Source organism: Schistocerca cancellata, chromosome 4, assembly GCF_023864275.1.
Source record: "Schistocerca cancellata isolate TAMUIC-IGC-003103 chromosome 4, iqSchCanc2.1, whole genome shotgun sequence".
Lineage (NCBI taxonomy): Eukaryota > Metazoa > Arthropoda > Insecta > Orthoptera > Acrididae > Schistocerca > Schistocerca cancellata.
Window position 1 is genome coordinate 78,635,013 of NC_064629.1, and position 23,603 is coordinate 78,658,615.

The 23,603-nt window shown below is 42.4% G+C and overlaps 1 protein-coding gene across 3 annotated transcripts in view; it reads right to left on the bottom strand.

Annotated features, from left to right (window-relative positions):
* The window catches only part of LOC126185099 (uncharacterized), a 232,359-nt gene that overhangs the window by 204,114 nt on the left and 4,642 nt on the right, over positions 1 to 23,603 (bottom strand). For all 3 annotated transcript variants that reach the window (XM_049927911.1, XM_049927910.1, XM_049927912.1), the window contains exon 2: positions 498 to 626. In XM_049927911.1, the coding sequence (XP_049783868.1) occupies positions 498 to 617 (120 nt within the window). In that variant the 5' untranslated portion in view covers positions 618 to 626. The remainder of the gene's footprint in view (positions 1 to 497; positions 627 to 23,603) is intronic.

Here is a 23,603-nt window from a genome sequence, read left to right on the forward strand (position 1 = left end):
GCACATGACATCAATTCTGCAATGGAATAAAATGGTGAAGCAAAATGAGATACAAGAGGGATAGCTAAGACATTTACAACTCTCTGCTGAGTCAGATAGGATAAGCTGCAATCTTATATTTACTGCAAAAGTTAAGTGAAAGTAAATCAAATTGTTTTGCTAGCAAAAATTGGAGCTCCACTAAATCAGACGTAACAGTAGTCTTAATGAACACTGACAAAATAACAGTATTCAAAAGCTTTCACAGAATCAGAACCCTTGCACCATTGGAGTTCGAACTTTATAGCAACATATTAAACAATCCACTGATATTCGAGAATGGACAAACACCAACCGTAAATTGTCAGCAGAAACTTAGTTACCATATTCGTGTTGATCTTAAAAAATTGCTCAGAAATTAATTGCATATCACTTGCATTAGTTCACTTTGCTGAAAGAATGAATGCTTAGTTAATTATAATTATAATTTCCCCACAATAAACTTTAGCCTAACTCACCACTGGTGGAGAGTTTGTTGTCGACGGGAAGTATGTCTGGAATGATCTATTGCTGCCTGGTTGGGACTGTGCACTGCTCTTTGGAAACCAGGACCCATTGCTTTCTGGATGTTTTGACATTGGTGCTTTCTGAAAGATGTTAACAATCTTGTTTACTTACTTCTAAGAAAGTTTTATAAACAGTGACACATATTAGAAAATGGGTATCATTATCTGAAAAATAGCACTCAGATGAAAAACATTTATTCCACAATGTCACAACAGCTGTTCAACATAAAATACTAAGATAGATAAAGGTTTCAGCCATTCAACAACAAAAAAACCTGTGACAAGTGTTGAGACTGGAATGCCTCCTCTGGTGCACACTTTTAATATATCAAGACATTTTACAGGTGTAAAAAAGAACTTCAATATTTGCATGAGAACTACTGGAATGACACCTTTTTCTTACAGCATGTCTTCAGATTGGTTTGATGCATTCTCTCTTTCTTTCCTATCCTATCCTGTGCCCTGTGACTACATTCCCTCTCTACATAGCCACAAAAACTAAAATAATAGTAACATGTGTGCAATTTTTTGTTTCAAATTTTGTTCCTCACCCCCTTACACCTCCATTTTTACTTATGACATTCCTTTACAACTTAAATAATTCCGAACTGTTAAAAATATAATTCACCATCCTGTCTCAGCTCTAGGGACTTTTTTTCCTAGGTATTTATGATCTCACCTAAAGTACCTAAAAATTCACATCCGTCACATCTCACCAACAAATAATGCTACTACACCTTATTGAATGGATCATCGCAATGTGTAAGTCGTGATACCTCAATAAATATTGCTCTGTGGGACAGTGAAGTACTAAACATAAAGGGAGGAAAAGGTGATGGTGGTGGTGGTGGTGGTGGTGGTGGTGGCAAGATTCATTTCAAATTGTTCTACAAACGTAACAAAATTGTGCAATTTTTTTTCTAAGTACATTATTAGAAAACTGTCTTTCACAGCTAGCAAGACAGTCCACTCAAAATGATAGTACCTTACTTTGTGACAAGCACCTTACTTTGTGACAACTAAATGGCCCCCAAATGGTTCACGAAATCATTCAAATATGGTGAACAAATCATTCAAATAACTGAACTGTGGAAAGATGCATTCCTAATAAACAAATGTTTCTAAATATAGAGAAAAGAAATCATTCTATGCAAACGAGTGTCTATTAAACTACCTATTTTGTGAGTGAAGTACACTTCATTAGGTTTCTTTTCATGATTCTTAGCCTAAAGTATCATCTCCCACAACTGTTTGCATGTTACCATTCCACTGTAGGTCATTCCATGTGCATACACCAAGACATTTCAAGGCCATTTGGTTTCCATTAATGGATGCCCAATCGTGTCCTCTGACTATAAGGGGCCTTTCCACCTATTTACGCACAATGCATTACATTTATTTATGTTGACGGTTAAATGCCAATCCCTGTAGAGAGAGTGGTTTAGCATTGTGTCTTCTCTACATTCAACAGTATCACCAACAAACAGCCTCATGGAGCTTTTTACTTTATCCAAGAGATAATTTACATTAAATATATGGTTAATATTAATGACCATACATTACTATCTTTGACTGCTCTCAAAGTTACTTCTGTACCTGATAATTTCATGCCAGTAAAAATAATGTGCCGAGTTATGTCTACTGGAAAGTCCTCAATCCAATGCCAATGCTGGTATGATATTTAGTAAGCTCACATTTTGTTCACTTGAAGACTGTGTGGAACTGCATCAAATGCTTTAAGTCAAAGCATATAAACCTGGGCACTGTTCAATTCTGTCCTCCAGACGTCGTGAACAAACCAAGTTGGACAATGTTCAGAAGACCACTGTTTACTGAATCCATGCTGATCCTACAGAGTACAGTTCTGTTCTCAAAAAGTGTCACAACACCTAAGCATAAAAATTCTCCATGGTTCTACAATAGAATGACATTAGTGATATAGCACTGTAGGTAGTGTTTATGTTTTTTTTTGTTTTTAAGTACAACACACAATCTTCATGTTGCACTTGCTGAGAGTATATCCCTCAACTTGTGGGAAAGACTTGGGATCTAGAGCAATAATAGGTGTTAGTAAATTATTATTGTTTCAAACTGAATGATGCAACATTCAGATACATCACTAACTCAAATACATATAGCTCTATTACATACAAAAACAAGTACAGAAATTAAAATGCACTGAACACAAACAAAAACTATTTGTTGCTTAGTTTCAAATAGAAGTATGTAAAATAAACTAAACTAAGTTCAATGTATACATTTTAGGCTCTGGCTACTGGAAGTATCAATGCTAATTAGTTTTCATGCATTGGGGTATAAAGCATTACTGTTGTAGTAAAATACAAGTTGATATTTTAATTCAGTTTTGCCTTTTTTCACAGAACTTCTGATAACTCAACTTTGTGTCATAGCCTGACATAAACTGGGCAGGCCTAAAACCATATAGTATGTAGATACTCTGAAAGACACTTGATCAATAGCCGAAAACACAGAAGTCAGCAGACATTATGACAGTTAAGTAATGAGAGTTTGAATCAGTACCAGGTAACATATCCACGATCGTCAAATGACATACACAATCAAAAGGAGTTTCAAATCAAAGTCTACATCTAGAATAGCAAAGTGATACTTGTATTCATGAATGGGTATAAAGAAGGCTTCACTAATGATATAAGAACTGGCTGAGATGGGTATTTATTTCCTGTAGTGGGCCGTTACCATGCGAATATTCAACTGTATGGCACGTAAATAATATCACTGGCTCCACATCACCTGAGTGGAGGGATACTAGACCTATTATAACCTACTTGACATTATTTAATGCTTCTTCCAACTCAACTAACATATCTTCAAATGTAAGGTTTTCACTATATTTCCTCTAAACACAAAGCTGTATGAGGCAGTTGGGTTTAGTTAGTAAAACTTTGTAACACCTATTTTTGACCTATTTTGTAACTGTATCAATATTTCTATGTCAGATTTTAGTATTGCTTATGTATAATGTTGTCATCATCAGGAGAAAGAAAACTGGCGTTCTACGGATCGGAGCATGGAATGTCACATTCCTTAATCGGGCAGGTAGGTAAGAAAATTTAAAAAGGGAAATGGATAGGTTAAAGTTAGATATAGTGGGAATTAGTGAAGTTCGGTGGCAGGAGGAACAAGACTTCTGGTCGGGTGAATACAGGGTTATAAATACAAAATCAAATGGGGGTAATGCAGGAGTAGGTTTAATAATGAATAAAAAAATAGGAGTGCGGGTAAGATACTACAAATAGCATAGTGAACGCATTATTGTGGCCAAGATAGATACGAAGCCCACGCCTACTACAGTAGTACAAGTTTATATGCCGACTAGCTCTGCAGATGACGAAGAAATTGAAGAAATGTATGATGAAATCAAAGAAATTATTCAGATAGTGAAGGGAGACGAAAATTTAATAGTCATGGGTGACTGGAATTCGTCAGTAGGAAAAGGGAGAGAAGGAAACGTAGTAGGTGAATATGGATTGGGGGTAAGAAATGAAAGAGGAAGCCACCTGGTAGAATTTTGCACAGAGCACAACTTAATCATAGCTAACACTTGGTTCAAGAATCATACAAGAAGGTTGTATACATGGAAGAAGCCTGTAGATACTGACAGGTTTCAGATAGATTATATAATGGTAAGACAGAGATTTAGGAACCAGGTTTTAAATTGTAAGACATTTCCAGGGGCAGATGTGGACTCTGACCACAATCTATTGGTTATGAACTGTAGATTAAAAGGTCCCGGGAGTAGACAACATTCCATTAGAACTACTGACGGCCTTGGGAGAACCAGTCCTGACAAAACTCTACCAAATGGTGAGCAAGATGTATGAGACAGGCGAAATACCCTCAGACTTCAAGAAGAATATAATAATTCCAATCCCAAAGAAAGCAGGTGTTGACAGATGTGAAAATTACCAAACTATCAGTTTAAAGAGCTATGGCTGCAAAATACTAACACGAATTCTTTACAGATGAATGGAAAATCTGGTAGAAGCCGACCTCAGTGAAGATCATTTTGGATTCCATAGAAATGTTGGAACACGTGAGGCAATACTGACCCTATGACTTACCTTAGAAAATAGATTAAGGAAAGGCAAACCTACGTTTCTAGCATTTGTAGACTTAGAGAAACCTTTTGACATCATTGACTGGAATACTCTCTTTCAAATTCTGAAGGTGGCAGGGGTAAAATACAGGGAGCGAAAGGCTATTTACAATTTGTACAGAAACCAGATGGCAGTTATAAGAGTTGAGGGGCACGAAAGGGAAGCAGTGATAGGGGAAGGGAGTGAGACAGGGTTGTAGCCTCTCCCCGATGTTATTCAATCTGTATATTGAGCAAGCAGTGAAGGAAACAAAAGAAAAATTTGGAGTAGGTATTAAAATCCAGGGAGAAGAAATAAAAACTTTGAGGTTCGGCGATGACATTGTAATTCTGTCAGAGACAGCAAAGGACTTGGAAGAGCAATTGAACAGAATGGACAGTGTCTTGAAAGGAGGATATAATATGAACATCAACAAAAGCAAAACGAGGACAATGGAATGTTGTCGAATTAAGTCGGGTGATGCTGAGGGAATTAGATTAGGAAATGAGACACTTAAAGTAGTAAAGGAGTTTTGCTATTTGGGGAGCAAAATAACTGATGATGGTCGAAGTAGAGAGGATATAAAATGTAGACGGGCAATGGCAAGGAAAGCGTTTCTGAAGAAGAGAAATTTGTTGGTTGGTTGGTTGGTTGGTTGTTTGAGGTGAAAGGGACCAAACAGCGAGGTCATCAGTCCCTTGTTTCAAATAGACTCCATGCTGCTAACGGGACATCTCAGAAAAGGCAGAACAATAAAACGGAAAAAGGGGAAACGTAAAAGGGCAGTCACGTTGTCATTAGTAAAAACAAACGAGGGAAGTTGGCAAGAGAACGAACCCAACACTATGCTGAAGCAGCATAGGCAAGACCACCTGTGACTGAAAAGGGACAACCGCTATAATGCAGAAAGTACGGATGGGAATAGAAAAACTAACCAAGCCTTAAAAAGAAGGGGTAAAAACAGAGTAAAAGGGAAAGAAAAGAGGATTCCAGGCAGGGAGGTGAATCGGGAATCTCTGAACACCGCCTACAGTGGGAGACACCCAAACACTCACCGCCCTGCCCCAACACCAGAGGGAGATTAAAAACTTTAAAACTGAGAATAAAAACCACTCTCCCGGAGGAAACCTAGAACCAGATTGACCATCCGGGAATCGTCAGCCAACATCAAAGGTAAAGTGTGGGGGAGTCTGTACTTCGCACGCAGAGCCAAAAGAAGGGGGCATTCAACCAAAATGTGGGCCACTGACTGGAAGGCTCCACAACCACATAGCGGGGGTGGCTCATCACGCAAAAGGAAACCATGGGTCAGCCTGGTATGGCCAATGCGGAGACGACACAGTGTGGTCGAGTCCTTGCGGGAGAGGCGAAAGGAAGAACGCCATGGGCCTGGATTCACCTTAATGGCACGAAGTTTATTAGACAGTGGAGTAGCCTCCCAAGAACTGGCCCATGACTGTGCAAAGTGGGATTTGATGTGAAGCCGTAAATCCGCTGCAGGAGGGGTTACAGAAAACGGGGGGTAAGTAACTGCTCCCCCAGCCAAACGATCAGCGAGCTCATTACCCGGGATACCCACATGGCCCGGGACCCATAGGAAGTCAATGGAACAAGCAGCACGGTGAAGATCAGCGAGATGGTCATGGATGGTGGAGACCAAGGGATGGCGCGAAAAACACCGGTCAATAGCAAGAAGGCCACTCATCGAGTCCGTACATATCAAAACGCGGTTGTGTTGGGATTGTTTAATAAAGGTAAGGGCCCGGGATATGGCCATCAATTCCGCGGTAAACACCCCACATGAGGGTGGCAGCAGATGATTTTCCGTTCCAACAAAGGACGTGAAGGCATACCCAACATGATCAGCAGATTTAGAGCCATCAGTGTAAAAAACAACAGCATCCCGAAACTCCCATAAAATTTGGCGGAAAAAGGAACGGAACACCACCGGGGAGATGGAATCTTTCGGACCGCGGCGGAGATCCATCCGAATTCGAGGCCGAGGAACTAACCAAGGAGGGGTGGAGGGGAGGGAGCGAGGAAGACAGGACAAAGAAGGAAGCCGGAAATCACGGGTAAGAGACGCAAGGCGCAGCCCAACCGGTAAACCCGCCCGAGGGCGGGAGTCAGGCGGGCGACGTCCATGGTCTGGAAATAGGATAGAATAGGAAGGATGAGCGGGAGAAGAACGGATAGTAAGGGCATAAGACACCAGAAGCTGGGACCGCCGAACAGAAAGGGGGGGGATCCCAGCTTCAACCAGGAGACTATCAACAGGGCTAGTAGGGAAGGCACCGGTGGCTAAACGGATACCACGATGGTGGACCGGATCCAGCACGTGCAGCGTGGAAGGAGCAGCTGAACCATAAACTTGACAACCATAGTCCAAACGTGACAGAACTAGAGCACGATAAAGACGGAGGAGGAGGGAACGGTCCGCACCCCAAGAGGAGTGGGCAAGGAAGCGAAGGACATTGAGTTTACGGAAACATCCTACCTTCAGGAGTCTGATATGGGGCAGCCAAGTGAGCTTGTTGTCAAAAAGAAGACCCAGGAAACGAAACTGTGGAACCACAGGCAATTGTTGTGCAGCAAGATAGAGCTCTGGATCAGGGTGGACCGTAGTACGGCGACAGAAGTGGACCACCCGCGATTTTAAAGGAGAGAATTGAAACCCGTGTGAGTGGGTCCATGCAGAGGCACGCCGTATAGCCACCTGGAGCTGCCGTTCTGCAGATGCCATCGAGGAGGAACTAACCCAAATGCAGAAATCATCCACATACAGGGCAGGAGCGACCAAGGGACCGACAGAGGCCACAAGTCCATCGATAGCAATGAGGAAAAGAAGGACACTCAAGACAGAACCCTGTGGGATGCCCGTCTCCTGGGTCCGTGGAGAACTAAAAGCAGTACCAACTCTAACTCTGAATGACCGATGGATCAGGAACTGGCGGATAAAAATCGGGAGTGGGCCCCGAAGACCCCACTGATGAAGGGTTAGTAAGATGTGATGGCGCCAGGCCGTGTCATAGGCCTTGCGAAGGTCAAAAAACACTGCAACCAAATGGCGGCGCTGGGAAAAAGCCTGCCGAACTGCGGATTCCAAGCGAAGTAAATGATCGATTGGAGATCGTCCCTCTCTAAAGCCACACTGGTATGGGGACAATAGATCCCGAGATTCGAGGACCCAAGTGAGCCGACGGGCTACCAGCCGTTCAAGTAACTTACAGCCAACATTGGTCAAACTAATTGGCCGATAGCTGTCAACAGATAGGGGGTTCTGACCAGGCTTAAGGACAGGAACCACAATGCTATCCCTCCACTGAGAAGGGAAGTCACCCTGGAGCCAGATACGGTTGAACACCCGAAGAAGATGGTGCCGTTGTGGAGCACTGAGATGTTGAAGCAGCTGGTTATGAATGGAATCGGGGCCAGGGGCCGTATCATGAGAAGAAGATAGAGCAGAAAGAAATTCCCATTCAGTGAAAGGTTCGTTGTAAGATTCTGACGCACAAGTGGTGAAACATAAGGCGACAGCTTCAGCCTGCTGTTTTTGATGAAGGAAAGCAGCTGGATAGGAGGCCGACGCCGATGCCATGGCAAAATGTGTCGCAAGATGTTCTGCGAGAACTAATGGGTCCGTACAAATGCCATCTGGGAGGTGAAGGCCTGGGAGGGTGGACTGCCGATGGCAACCTTGGAGAGAGCGAAGTGTAGCCCATACCCGCGACAGAGGGACAGTGGAACCAAGGGAAGAAACGAATCGTTCCCAACATATCCGCTTGCTCTGTTTGATTAAATAACGGGCTTTAGCGCGAAGGCGCTTAAAGGTAGAAAGGCTGGCTACAGATGGGTGCCTCTTGAAGTGTTGCAAAGCTCGACGGCGATCACGGATGGCAATGGCAATGGCCGGACTCCACCACGGGACTGGCCGACGACGAAATTTGCCAGATGAGCGCGGGACAGCAAGGGTAGCCGCGCGAACAATCGCGTCAGACACGTCACGTACGACGTCATCAATACAACCCGACAAAGAGGGAGAAAACTCGACCTGTGCAGTGTATAGAGGCCAATCGGCGCGGTGGAAAGACCAACGAGGTAACCCATCCATCGGGGAGCGGGAAGGGAGCGTGATAATCAACGGGAAATGGTCACTATCACAAAGGTCGTCGTGTGGCGACCAGTGTAATGAAGGGAGGAGAGAGGGAGAAGAAAGAGAAAGATCAATGGCAGAAAAGGTACCAGGACCAGCACTGAAATGAGTAGGGGAGCCATCATTAAGAAGGCACAGGTCGTGGTCTGCAATAAATTGGTCGATAAGAAGACCTCGTCTAGATGGAAAGGCACTGCCCCACAAAGGATGATGAGCATTAAAATCCCCAAGGAGGAGGAAGGGAGGAGGAAGTTGCTGAAGAAGGGTGGTTAAGGCAGCAGGTGTGAAAGTCCTGTCAGGAGGGAGATAAAGATTGCATACTGTGACTGCAGAGTCTAAGTGGACCCTAACAGCAACCGCTTCCAATGTAGTTTGGAGAGGAATCCACGTGCTAGCAATGTCTGTACGGACCAACGTACAAACGCCACCAGAAGCCCGCAAGGGTCCGACCCGATTTCGACAGAAAACACGGAACCCACGGAGGGTCGGTGAGTGAGCATCAGTAAAATGAGATTCCTGGAGAACCACACAAGCTGCTGAGTAGGACGAGAGAAGGGATTTCAATTCCGAAAGGTGACGATAATAGCCATTACAATTCCATTGGAGAACCACAGAACGATGGTTTAAATGAGGGCTGAACACGCTGAATCCAGTCATACCGCCGGGTCCCCACCCGTCACCGACAAGGAGGGGGCGACGTCCATAAAAGACAGGTCAGAATCCGGTTGCGAAGTCGGGGAAGGGACCTCCGGTGGTACCAGAGGCTCTTTGTCCCGGGACTTATGTTTCTTCTTCTTTTCAGGCTGAGATCTAGGAGGGCTGTGTGGCATAATGGAGCCAGCTGCAGCAAGATCAGGAACAGAAAGAGACCGGGCGACCTGGGGGCCGATAGACCGCGGCTCTCGCGGTCGCCGCGCTGCAGCAGACCTCTGACCTGGAAGGTGCCGGGAAGGGGCATCCCGGGAGAGGCGCCCTTGACCGGCAGACGCCGAAGGAGTGGGACACTTCTCCGGCTGGGGAGGGGGAGCAGCGCCCAGAGGAGAGGGGGTGGGAGCCGCAGGGGAGGGGGGAAGGAGAGGGGTCCGGGATGGGGGTAAGGAAGGGGGAGGAAGGGATGAAGATGTAACCAAGGCGTAACTAGATTGCATGGACACAGGGTGCAATCGTGCATATTTCTTACGGGCCTCTGTGTAGCTTAAACGATCAAGGGACTTATACTCCTGTATCTTTTTTTCTTTCTTATAGACTGGGCAATCTGCTGAACGTGGAGAATGACTACCATGACAATTTACACATACAGGAGGGGGAACACAGGAACTCCCCTCATGGAGTGGACGTCCACAGTCACCACAGAGGGGGTCCTGGGAACAGCGAGAAGACATGTGGCCAAAACGCAAGCACTTAAAACACCGCATAGGAGGTGGGATGTACGGCTTCACATCACAGCGATAGACCATAATCTTAACTTTCTCAGGAAGGGTATCCCCTTCAAAGGCCAGGATAAAGGCACCAGTATCAATACGATTATCCTTAGGACCCTTCTGAACACGCCGGACGAAGTGAACACCCCGCCGTCCGAGATTGTCCCGAAGTTCCTCATCAGTTTGAAGGATGAGGTCTCTGTGAAAAATCACACCTTGTACCATATTTAGAGACTGGTGAGGGGTAATGGACACGGGAATTGTGCCAAGGTGGGTACAGGCACGAAGGGCCGCAGATTGGGCAGCCGAAGCAGTTTTTATCAGCAACGAACCCGACCGCATCTTGCTCAGGGAGTCCACTTCGCCGAACTTGTCTTCAATGTGTTCCACAAAGAATAAAGGTTTGACACTGGTGAAAGTATCTCCATCAGTCCTAGTGCAAACTAAATAACGGGGGAAAGGTTTTGCCCCTAGACGACGGGCCTGACCCTCCTCCCAGGGGGTAGCCACGGAAGGGAAGGCCGAAGGAGCAAGAGAAGCAGCACTTGAGGAATCAGTACCACGCAGAGAGACGGCCGCAGAAGAGCGGCCAGAGGTTTGGACCCGTATGCGTTTCATCTGCATAGCGTCCGCCCTGATACCACCCACTCCGATCAGGGGCTCTCCTCACGGGCGCCACCCAGCCACAGCAAGGGCCGTCTGGCACGGCGGCCATTGCCGGGAGTTCCGATGCTCCAGGATGACGAGCAACCACTCCAAGGCATGCATGAGGAGGTCACAGCTCAGGTATCAGAAGTGTGATCCCTGTGTGTTCAGGGGGCTCAACCAAAAGGGTACATAGCGACCCCACCACACGGGCTGGCTACCGTGCTGGCTATGCACCCTAGCATCAGACAACGACGTAAAAGAAAAGGTGGAATGTACTAGAAGGGCACACGTCGGAGACACTAGGTAAGGTGCTCTTCCCCAAATGGCTCACACTACGGAAGAGAAATTTTGGAATGGAGGTCAAACCCCAGAGGGGGACCAAGGAATGCCAAAAGGAGGAGATGATTACGCAACAAAGCCGGAGTGTAAAACCAACAGAACCAGGAGGATAGCGAGGGCCAACATAAGCAAGGACACCAATAGAGGGAGAGGAGAGGGCGAGGGGAAAGGGGTATGGAGGGGAAAGGAGGGGAAGGGAAAGGAAATGCAGCCCGGGAGAGAAAGAAGGCTGCAATGGCTCGGGGCCCCGTGCTCGCCACACACGTATCCACAAAAGAGTTGTGGACCCCCTGGGGGGGAGAAATTTGTTAACATCGAGTATAGATTTAAGTGTCAGGAAGTCGTTTCTGAAAGTATTTGTATGGAGTATAGCCATGTATGGAAGTGAAACGTGGACAATAAATAATTTAGACAAGAAGAGAATAGAAGCTTTCGAAATGTGGTGCTACAGAAGAATGTTGAAGATTAGGTGGGTTGATCACGTAACTAATGAGGAGGTATTGGATAGGATTGGGGAGAAGAGAAGTTTGTGGCACAACGTGACTAGAAGAAGGAATCGGTTGGTAGGACATGTCCCGAGGCATCAAGGGATCACAAATTTAGTATTGGAGGGCAGCATGGAGGGTAAAAATCATAGAGGGAGACCAAGAGATGAATACACTAAGTAGATTCAGAAGGATGTAGGTTGCAGTAGGTACTGGGAGATGAAGAAGCTTGCACAGGATAGAGTAGCATGGAGGGCTGCATCAAACCAGTCTCAGGACTGAAGACCACAACAACAACAACAATGTTGTATCTGTCATGGAAATTCTTTGACTATGTATACATGTTTCAGTTATGTGAAACTTTCAAATGATGTTGTTTAAATTATTTTTGAGGATTTAAATAACTAATGGAATGATTGTTATGTACTGTACTGTAAATGACTTGGTCCATAGTTTGGAAACATAGGGTTGAATGTAAAAGATGTGGGGAAGCCCTGCAGCTAAGGAAGTAGCCTGGCAGGGTGGAAAAGGTGTGGTCGGCGCGCATGTGGCAACCCGTCCTCGTGCTGGGTAAGGAGTCTGGACTGAGCAGTGCTGTGGTTAACACATTGCAAGCAGTAGCAGATCATTGTGGCTCAAATTCCTGGAGTTTTGAGGCCAGAAGAGCTTAAGGGCAGTATTTATGGGCCTCAGATGCTGCATTTGGTGATAACCTTATCATGGCATGGTTTTTGGCCCTATAAAAATATAGTTCCGACACCAAGAATATATGTAATGGGGTGAGGCCAACAGTACTGCCATGACTGCACTGCCACCAGGTTAACAGCCACTGCAAATTGCATCACCAGTACCACTAGCCTTCCACTAAATTGTTTATATTTGGCACTCTGTAAATGGATCACATATTTGTGTAATTTTGTTGATTTTAATAATAATGGTGGTGTTGCTAAAAACTATCTTACACCTGTGATTATCCCAAATTACAAACCTGGACAGGAATCCTATCCTAGTAAATTTAATTCCGAGTGTCCTAATTTATTACGAGAAAGTGGTTGAACTCGAATTTAATGTTGTGTTGTCATTTGCACAGCCAATTATAATTTTGAGTAGGTCAAAAGACTGCTTATGAAAGCACATTTGTTATTTAAAGAGTTATAGTTTGTTGTGCTTTCCTTAACTGATAATTAATTATAAGAATACATATGATTTCTCATACATACTGGTGTAGTTTTGTTAATGAGTGTGCTTCTTCTAACCATGAAAGTTTAAGGGCCACCATGTACTAGGCTAGTTAGTTAATGAAGCAATGCAGTTAGTTAGATTTGTATTCTGTTTACTTCCTTCAAACCAAGTTTAAGAAAGAACTGCTTACTATGTCATCTATTCTAATGCATGCTGGTTAATGCAAAGAGAGACCCTCTACTAAGCAATGAAGTTATAGATTATGATCATTAGCAGACCCCCTGGTTTAAATTCAGAATCATTTCAAGCTTTTCCCTGTCCTACTAGTTTCACGTGAGCTGGTAATTGGTTTTATACATTGTTGCACCTAGTTCATTTAAGGTATGTGTTGTTGAGAGGCATATGTTACTGTTCACTATTTCATTGGCCATTCGTTTGTTAGTAATGCATTTATCTGGAAGGTTAGGTTACTGTATTATAGTATGAACAGATATAAGGAAAGAGTTTAATGTGTGTGTCAAGGAAGGTTAGGCTAGCCTTAACACTGCCTTCTCCTTTATCATTTTGCTTGACACAAGAACGCCTAATTAGGCTGGTGACTGGTTTTATCATCTAATGTTACAACTCACTTTTGTGCTGGGAGAATGACTGTTCCAGACTCATCATTTACTATCGTTTATACTCTAGTGGGGTGTTTCGAAAACAGTTCCCAGTTTCATTATTCTGTTTCCATTAGCTTATCTCATGGTTACAACTTTCGAAAATTCCTCGCAGAGGTATAACGTTAGCATCATTGCCCTTTAACGTGGTCGGTGGTACCATTACAACTTCACATGGCAAGATGTGGCCCAGAAGTAGCTAGGCTTGCTCCATGGCCTGAAGCCACTGAGTTCCCTCAGATCACTACTCCTAGTATTATTTCACATGAACAAGAATGCTGACATCCTAGTAACTTTTGTGTGGCAGTAGGGCCTCCCAACTGACCAACCAATTGTACACTACCACGCAGGGCCCAAGGAGTTTGTGAGAAATGTGACCACTGCTAAACCTCAGCAAGGCTATTCTCACAGTAGTCTATGTTCTTCTGAATCTCTGAGTCTAAGATCAATACAACCGGTTTGCATACTGACCATGTGCCAGAAAAGCCCTAAAAGTCAATATTGTTAGTTTAACAGTCAGTCTTTTTGTGATTTTTAATACATCCAATTGCAGCTGATTGCAGATATTGACTTGCAACACTGTCTGCAGTGCAGATTACTGAGCAGCTCCTCAATATTTGTTCCTCACAAAGTGACCAAATAACATGGTTGGTGACCTTGCAGGTACTAATAGCTGCACAGATTCAACATCTGGACATTGCAATCCACAACAACTTTCCCCTTTAAATATCACAAAGATGTGATTAAGCACCCCCCCCCCCCCCCCTCTACAGTCCATAACAACTGCATTTTCCAACTAGAAAAATAAAATACACAAATATCAAGATAATGTGCAACTGTTACTACTTCAAATATTTCACTTTTCAATTTCAAATAAACCCAATGTAAGATAAATAGTATCCTCAGTAGCCCTACAAAGAAAAATGATAAGACTGCTCAAATTCAGCAGCTACACAAATGACTTACGAAAGAAAGGCAGAGCTATCACAAAAAAGGGGGAGGGCGAACACTTCCCAAATGATAGCTATGAGCAGGTAGATATCTATGGACAGCTGCATTTTGCACGTGGAGAAATCTGAAAGAATAACATCTGAAATTGGAATCTTATTTCTATTCACTTCTCTTCATTCTGAGCACTGCTCGATTCAAGAACAAGGTGGGTCCAGAAAGTAAGTGCTACTACGTTCTATCACCGCCACTGCAGCATTAGTATACCAGTTCTGCACATTCACACCCATCTCTCTGGTTAACTGTCTTTCCACTGAAGCCATTGCAGCTCGATTGTGTTGTGTTTCCATTTGTTGGTGATCACTGAAAATGTTTAAGACAATCCTCAAGTCCACTGACAGTGAAATGCATTCTGTAATATTGTTTCTGAATGCAAAGAACATTAAGCTAGCTAAAATCCATTGTCAACTTTTAGAGATTTGTGGTGAAAATGTAATGACTGATGGAATGGTGAGAAAGTGGGTGAAACAATTCAATGATAGATGAACCAATGTTCACAATGAAGCACAGAGTGAATGGTCTTCTTTTCTCAATGATGGTTTGGTTGAGAAAGTGAATCAGAAAATTCGTGAAAACAGATGCTTCATAATAAGAATTCTTTATGATGAGTTTCCACAAATTTCAAAATCAGTTTTGCACAAGATTGTCATGTATCGCTTAAATTTTCCCAAAATGCATTATTTACACATATATTTCTGGCATTACTATGACTATGTTCAAACAACAAAAGACAAGTAGGGATGATATTCAGAAGGTCATTTACCCACTGCTGGATCTGTTCTGTAATTTTAACTGAACTACTTATGTCACATTCATTGTCTTCTCTAAATCTCAAACAAATCAGCACCTAGCACTCCAGCTACTCTACAGATCAATTTGTCACTACAAACTACACTATGAATTCACTATTGAACAGAAGTATCTGGACACCCCTGTGACATCATGAGAGGTGGATCTGCCTGTATCAAATGAATGGAGAGTTGCTTGTTGTCACTAGAGAAACAGTAACAGCAGAATGGGTATGTCAGGTTAGCTCAGTGACTTGGAACATCTACTTGTCAATGGATGTCACCTGAGTAATAAGCCTCCTAAAGCTACCCAAGTCAACTGTTGATGATGTGACTAAAGTAGAAGAATGAGGGAACAACTATAACTACACCAACCCCAGGCAGATCTCACATGTTGATGGGCAGGGAGCATCATCAAGCACTGTGAAGGGTGGTAGTTAAAAAATAGTGTTAAATCAGTGAAAGGAATCACTTATGAGTTCCAAAATGCTACCAGCAACCATGGAAAGAGAGGTACACCACAGTGACTTATCCACAATCTCACAACTATTAAATAGAAAGACACTTTGAACATAAAAGTAAAGTGGCCTGATTGGAGGCAGCAACCACTTCTCATGGATTTAAGAGTTTCTACCATACTGTGCACAAAGTTCCTTGTGTGCATAAAACAACTCCTCAAACAATGTTATGTTATCAAAATTAAAAATTCATTCTGAAAAGAGACATACATTCTGCTTGTATTATCTTACACTACTTCAGGTGGCATTTTCGCAATAATCAAATACTTTGGCTCAATATGTTCAGTTAACTGCCCAGCATCCCAATCAGGTTGCCAGTTTTGTTAATTAATAGGTATTATCCCCCCCCCCCCCAATGAACCATGGACCTTGCCGTTGGTGGGGAGGCTTGTGTGCCTCAACGATACAGATAGCCGTACCGTAGGTGCAACCACAACGGAGGGGTATCTGTTGAGAGGCCAGACAAACGTGTGGTTCCTGAAGAGGGGCACGGGCCCTTTCAGTAGTTGCAGGGGCAACAGTCTGGATGATTGACTGATCTGGTCTTGTAATACTAACCAAAACGGCCTTGCTGTGCTGGTACTGCGAACGGCTGAAAGCAAGGGGAAACTACAGCCGTAATTTTTCCCGAGGGCATGCAGCTTGACTGTATGGTTAAATGATGATGGCGTCCTCTTGGGTAAAATATTCTGGAGGTAAAATAGTCCCCCATTCGAATCTCTGGGCGGGGACTACTCAAGAGGACGTCATTATCAGGAGAAAGAAAAGTGCCATTCTACAGATCGGAGCGTGGAATGTCAGATCCCTTAATCGGGCAGGTAGGTTAGAAAATTTAAAAAGGGAAATGGATAGGTTAAAGTTAGGTATAGTGGGAATTAGTTAAGTTCAGTGGCAGAAGGAACAAGACTTCTGGTAGGCTGAATACAGGGTTATAAATACAAAATCAAATGGGGGTAATGCAGGAGTAGGTTTAATAAGGAATAAAAAAAATAGGAGTGCGGGTAAGCTACTACAAACAGCATAGTGAACGTATTATTGTGGCCAAGATAGATACGAAGCCCACGCCTACTACAGTAGTACAAGTTTATATGCCAACTACCTCTGCAGATGATGAAGAAATAGATGAAATGTATGACGAGATAAAAGAAATTATTCAGGTAGTGAAGGGAGACGAAAATTTAATAGTCATGGGTGACTGGAATTCGAGAGTAGGAAAAGGGAGAGAAGGAAACATAGTAGGTGAATGCGGATTGGAGGTAAGAAATGAAAGAGGAAGACGTCTGGTAGAATTTTGCACAGAGCATAAATTAATCATAGCTAATACTTGGTTCAAGAATCATGAAAGAAGGTTGTAAACATGGAAGAACCCTGGAGATATTAAAAGGTATCAGATAGATAATATAATGGTAAGACAGAGATTTAGGAACCAGTTTTTAAATTGTAAGACATTTCCAGGGGCACAATCTATTGGTTATGAACTGTAGATTAAAACTGAAGAAACTACAAAAAGGTGGGAATTTAAGGAGATGGGACCTGGATAAACTGAGTAAACCAGAGGTTGTACAGAGTTTCAGGGAGAGCATAAGGGAGCAATTGACAGGAATGGGGGAAAGAAATATAGTAGAAGAAGAATGGGTAGCTCTGAGGGATGAAGTAGTGAAGCCAGCAGAGGATCAAGTAGGTTAAAAGACGAGGGCTAGTAGAAATCCTTGGGTAACAGAAGAAATATTGAATTTAATTTATGAAAGGAGAAAATATAAAAATGCAGTAAATGAAGCAGGGAAAAAGGAATACAAACGTCTCAAAAAAGATATCGACAGGAAGTGCAAAATGGCTAAGCAGGCATGGCTAGAGGATAAATGTAAGGATGTAGAGGCTTATCTCACTAGGGGTAAGATAGATACTGCCTACAGGAAAATTAAAGAGACCTTTGGAGAAAAGAGAACCACTTGTATGAATATCAAGAGCTCAGATGGAAACCCAGTTCTAAGCAAAGAAGGGAAAGCAGAAAGGTGGAAGGAGTATATAGAGGGTCTATACAGGGGCGATGTTCTACAGGACAATATTGTGGAAATGGAAGAGGATGTAGATGAAGATGAAATGACAGATACGATACTGCGTGAAGAGTTGGACAGAGCACTGAAAGACCTGAGTCGAAACAAGGTCCCGGGAGTAGACAACATTCCATTAGAACTACTGACGGCCTTGGGAGAACCAGTCCTGACAAAACTCTACCAACTGGTGAGCAAGATGTATGAGACAGGCGAAATACCCTCAGACTTCAAGAAGAATATAATAATTCCAATCCCAAAGAAAGCAGGTGTTGACAGATGTGAAAATTACCAAACTATCAGTTTAAAGAGCTATGGCTGCAAAATACTAACACGAATTCTTTACAGATGAATGGAAAAACTGATAGAAGCCGACCTCAGTGAAGATCATTTTGGATTAGATAGAAATGTTGGAACACGTGAGGCAATACTGACCCTATGACTTACCTTAGAAAATAGATTAAGGAAAGGCAAACCTACGTTTCTAGCATTTGTAGACTTAGAGAAACCTTTTGACATCATTGACTGGTATACTCTCTTTCAAATTCTGAAGGTGGCAGGGATAAAATACAGGGAGCGAAAGGCTATTTACAATTTGTACAGAAACCAGATGGCAGTTATAAGAGTCGAGGGGCACGAAAGGGAAGCAGTGGTAGGGGAAGGGAGTGAGACAGGGTTGTAGCCTCTCCCCGATGTTATTCAATCTGTATATTGAGCAAGCAGTAAAGGAAACAAAAGAAAAATTTGGGGTAGGTATTAAAATCCAGGGAGAAGAAATAAAAACTTTGAGGTTCGGCGATGACATTGTAATTCTGTCAGAGACAGCAAAGGACTTGGAAGAGCAATTGAACAGAATGGACAGTGTCTTGAAAGGAGGATATAATATGAACATCAACAAAAGCAAAACGAGGACAATGGAATGTTGTCGAATTAAGTCGGGTGATGCTGAGGGAATTAGATTAGGAAATGAGACACTTAAAGTAGTAAAGGAGTTTTGCTATTTGGGGAGCAAAATAACTGATGATGGTCGAAGTAGAGAGGATATAAAATGTAGACGGGCAATGGCAAGGAAAGCGTTTCTGAAGAAGAGAAATTTGTTAACATCGAGTATAGATTTAAGTGTCAGGAAGTTGTTTTTGAAAGTATTTGTATGGAGTGTAGCCATGTATGGAAGTGAAACGTGGACAATAAATAGTTTAGACAAGAAGAGAATAGAAGCTTTCGAAATGTGGTGCTACAGAAGAATGTTGAAGATTAGGTGGGTTGATCACGTAACTAATGAGGAGGTATTGGATAGGATTGGGGAGAAGAGAAGTTTGTGGCAAAACATGACTAGAAGAAGGGATCGGTTGGTAGGACATGTCCTGAGGCATCAAGGGATCACAAATTTAGCATTGGAGGGCAGCGTGGAGGGTAAGAATCGTAGAGGGAGACCAAGAGATGAATACACTAAGCAGATTCAGAAGGATGTAGGTTGCAGTAGGTACTGGGAGATGAAGGAGCTTGCACAGGATGGAGTAGCATGGAGAGCTGCATCAAACCAGTCTCAGGACTGAAGACCACAACAACAACATTTTGATTCCATGAGAATATCAGGCAAAAAAGGGCAATTCAGCGTTCATAATTCCTGAGCAAGCTCAGTAATACCACAAATGGCCCAGAGAACAAATGTTGACAATTTTTTTTGTCTCAACATCAATACAGGACCTAGTTTATCTTAAAGTTTTTCCATGTCTTTCATTATTGGAGAGAGTATTTCCTGCACATTCAACACATAACTATAAAGAGAGACAAGAGTCCTCATATGACAGTTTGCCTTATGGGACACAGCATAAATAGAGAAATACATTCAGGAACACTTATTTCGATGGTTCTATTTAACTATCTATCAAAACAATCTACCAGTGCAATATATACATGAACTTTATTACTTGTGAAGTAATGCCACTGACATCCCTACTGTTGCTGAAGGTGACACACTCAGAATATAATATTGTCCCTGATGAAAAATTATAATACCAGGTGGTTACAATTAAACTGATGATGTTCTGAGTGCTGCAGTGCGAGCTGTTTACATTGTGGGATGCTGCAATGTTATAGATATGTTCATTAATCACTGCACTCGTGGAGTATGCTTAAGAAATTAATAGTTACACTTTCTGTCACCAGGTGAAACTACAGTGCTGTAAGCAGTCAGACTGTGAAATGATCCCTGTTTCGACATCAGTATGCTGTCTGTCACTCGCGACATGTGTCGATTCCTTTTGTGGAGCGACTGTTGGTGTCAAGGGTTAAGAAGGTTGAAGTTTTCCATACAAAATGCAACAGATATTGAGAAGGAAGACTGTGCATGCTGGTGACATGTTTTATCAGAATGTCAGCAATAGCAGGACTTCATTGCAGGAATGTTGCCAACAGAAACAGCTGTGAAAATGGGCTAAAGAATATGATCAAAATATCTGAAGAAACAGGTGAATTAGGTGATGCAGCAGGGAGAAAGAGGCAGCCCATTCCCATGACAGATGGTGATGAAGTAGCCGTATCTACAGCCAACTGTGCAGCACATGCCTCAAACTCTGAAGCCAGTGCTTGAGTTGTGTCACAGGAATTCTCTCTCCTCTGGTCAACAGTTTAAAAGATTTTGCAGCACATTTTACATTGTTATCACTAGCAGATTTAGAAAGTGCACCAAATGAAGCCCCAACAAGATAGGCTAAAAGCACGGAAATGGATGACATGTGGCCTGGGAATATACTTTGGACAGATGAGGAACATTTTACTCTGCACAGTGACACAAGTGCACAAAATTGTCGCATATGGGGTTCTACTACACCACTAGTTGGGCAGGAACATGCACTGTACTCAGCTTATGTGACTGGGGGGTTGTAGTTTCACATGCTCCTGCCTCTCTTCAGGATATGACAGACCTGATGGGTGTACAGTGACATCTGTGCATTACAAGAACCTCTTGTGCAGCATGTGATTTCAGCTTTGAAGAACAAAACTGTCAGCACCACTATTATCATGCAAGATGGGGTGATACCACATGTCAGGTGAAAGATTTGCTTCCAGAAACCTTCAGTAATGATTGCATCATCTCTAGGCAATTTCAAGATGTGTGGCCTTCCAGATCACCTGACCTAAACCCAACTGACCTCCGGTTGCGAGGATATCCGAAAGATCCCATCCGTCAGGGATGTATCTGGGCTTTTCCTGATCTGAAGGATAGCATATAACGACATATCACTTCAATTACACCAGATATGCTGTGGATAACTGTAGACCACACTGTGTTACAGATGCAGCACGTTGCTGAGTCAGAGGAGCATACTGAACACATGTTGTAACTTGGGGCAAGTCCTAGTCCTAATTAATGTCAGAACCACATTTATGGTGTGTTTCATTGTTCCTCCCTTTCTCCTGCACCCACACCACATTCTGACTGCTTATGGCACCATAGTTTCACCTGGTGGCAGAAAGTTCAACTTCTCCCCCTCCCCCCCCCCCCACCAACATACTACACAAGTGCACCGATTAATGAACATACCAACAATGTTTCAGCATCCTGCTATGTATACAGCCCACACTGCAGCACTCTCAACTCTAACAGATTAATTATAACCACCCAGTATATAAATTGATTGGTGAATCAAGTAACACTTGAATGAGAGAGAGATGTCTGTAATAGACTCTCTCATGACCCACAGGTAACAACTGACAATAAACTGTATGCAACAGGGACAGGTGGATAATGACACGTGCAAGATATGTTTTTCTGTGGTCTTCTGTTGCCAGAAATATTTAAGGATAAAATATTTCCCTCTACACCTGTTAAAATAGTGACAAAAGTAGATGGAATTGATCACATATTTTGTGTTATCTGTCTTTAGCCAATTACTTCTGTCTACTACAGCCACACCAAATCACATTTTTCAGAGGTGTTTCAAGAATGAATCTTTATAATGTGATGAACAAAAACTTTGAGAAAGGTGATGCTGTAGAATGTAATTGATGAGCTGCTGCAGGAGGGAAAAGTAAATACATTAGTCTTCACAGCAACATATTTTGAAACAAAGGACCAAGAAAGAAACCCTAACCCCCTGCCCCCCAAATGACTTTTCTACATATTATTTCTGACACAATCTTAAAATGCTCTATCTCTAGAATGGTTCAAGATATTTTGTTACTTTTTATTTTATTTCAACAATGCATGTTATTGTGCTGTGTCTGTTCAATTTTAATAAAAAATTCAGTAACAGTTCTTTATTCCAGAAATTTCAATCCAATTTTTAAATATTTTTTACTGTCGATCAGTACCATACAGCCCTACCATTCTTTCAAAGCATGAGCTTTCACTTTTCAGTTTAACATATTTTATAATCAATGTCCACATTCCAACTTCCATGTCTATTACTTTATTGCAGTTGTTTTATAATTTTATCATCTTAAAAGCACCCACCTCAAAAACACTTGATAATTTCACAGCAGCTCTATATTCATGAGTAATATATATTTTGAAAAGGAGAAAACATGACACTGGTTCTTGAATTACCCAAAACATTTTTTCTTTTAAATCAACTCTGACTACTGTGATACAAGATAAAATTGGTAAATTAAACAAAGCTGAAATAACTCAAATTATGACGTGATTCTGATCTATCTTCAGATAAAACCTTACAAATCATCGAATGTCTTTGGGACATTGTGTATGTGTCCAGATAATTTCAGAATGTAGCAGTACCTTCTATCACAATCTGAAGCCATTCAAATAATTCTGGTGTTTGGCGGGCAAAACCAAAGATAGCAGAACCATCCATCAGCTTTGATCCTGCGAGGTCATCAAGACGGTGGACAGCCTAGTTCAAGCTTATACAATATGGCAACCATGACATCAATCATTACCCACGTAAATAGACACAAGTAACTCAAAAACTATTTAACTGCAGAAATAACATGAAACTTTTGGGGTAACTATGGGCATTAGGAGGTTGTGGGCGGGACAGTACAAACTAAATATACCATAACCCTGACAATGAAGACATACCAAAACAAATAGTAATGCAAGAAATCAAGCAAATGAAACATTCAGCAACTTAAAAAAGCTGGAATAGGAAATTTTACTCTATTTAAAACACACACATAGCTCCCAAAACCCAGAACTTGGCCTCTATAGCGCCACAGAAATCAACAACACCACAAAACCACAGACAATTCACAAAATCCTGTATATAACCATTCACTTGACCAGCATAGCTAAAATTAAGTCCACAACACTAAAAACTAAAACTCACTCCCATAACTAATACTGGAAACCTGACCTCAGCAATGTAGTAAAACAAACTCTGCAATACCTACCTATACTAGAAAAACATAATTACCAACAACTAGCAAAAAATCACAGAAAATTGCATTAAGACCAGTTTCGATATACAAGGAAAAACACACACACACACACACACACACACACACACACACACACACACACACACAGTACAATAAAAAATAAAATGATATAGCATATTTACCAACCAAAGTCAGCCGGCACACAAACATAGCACTCAAACGATAGCAAAAATAATGCCTTGTATAAACACGACCTCCCAAATGGCCAGACAAAGACTTCTCAAACCAGGATCTTCTCCAGATGGACCACTGACAATGCCACATATACTGGTGCCTAGTCCCAGA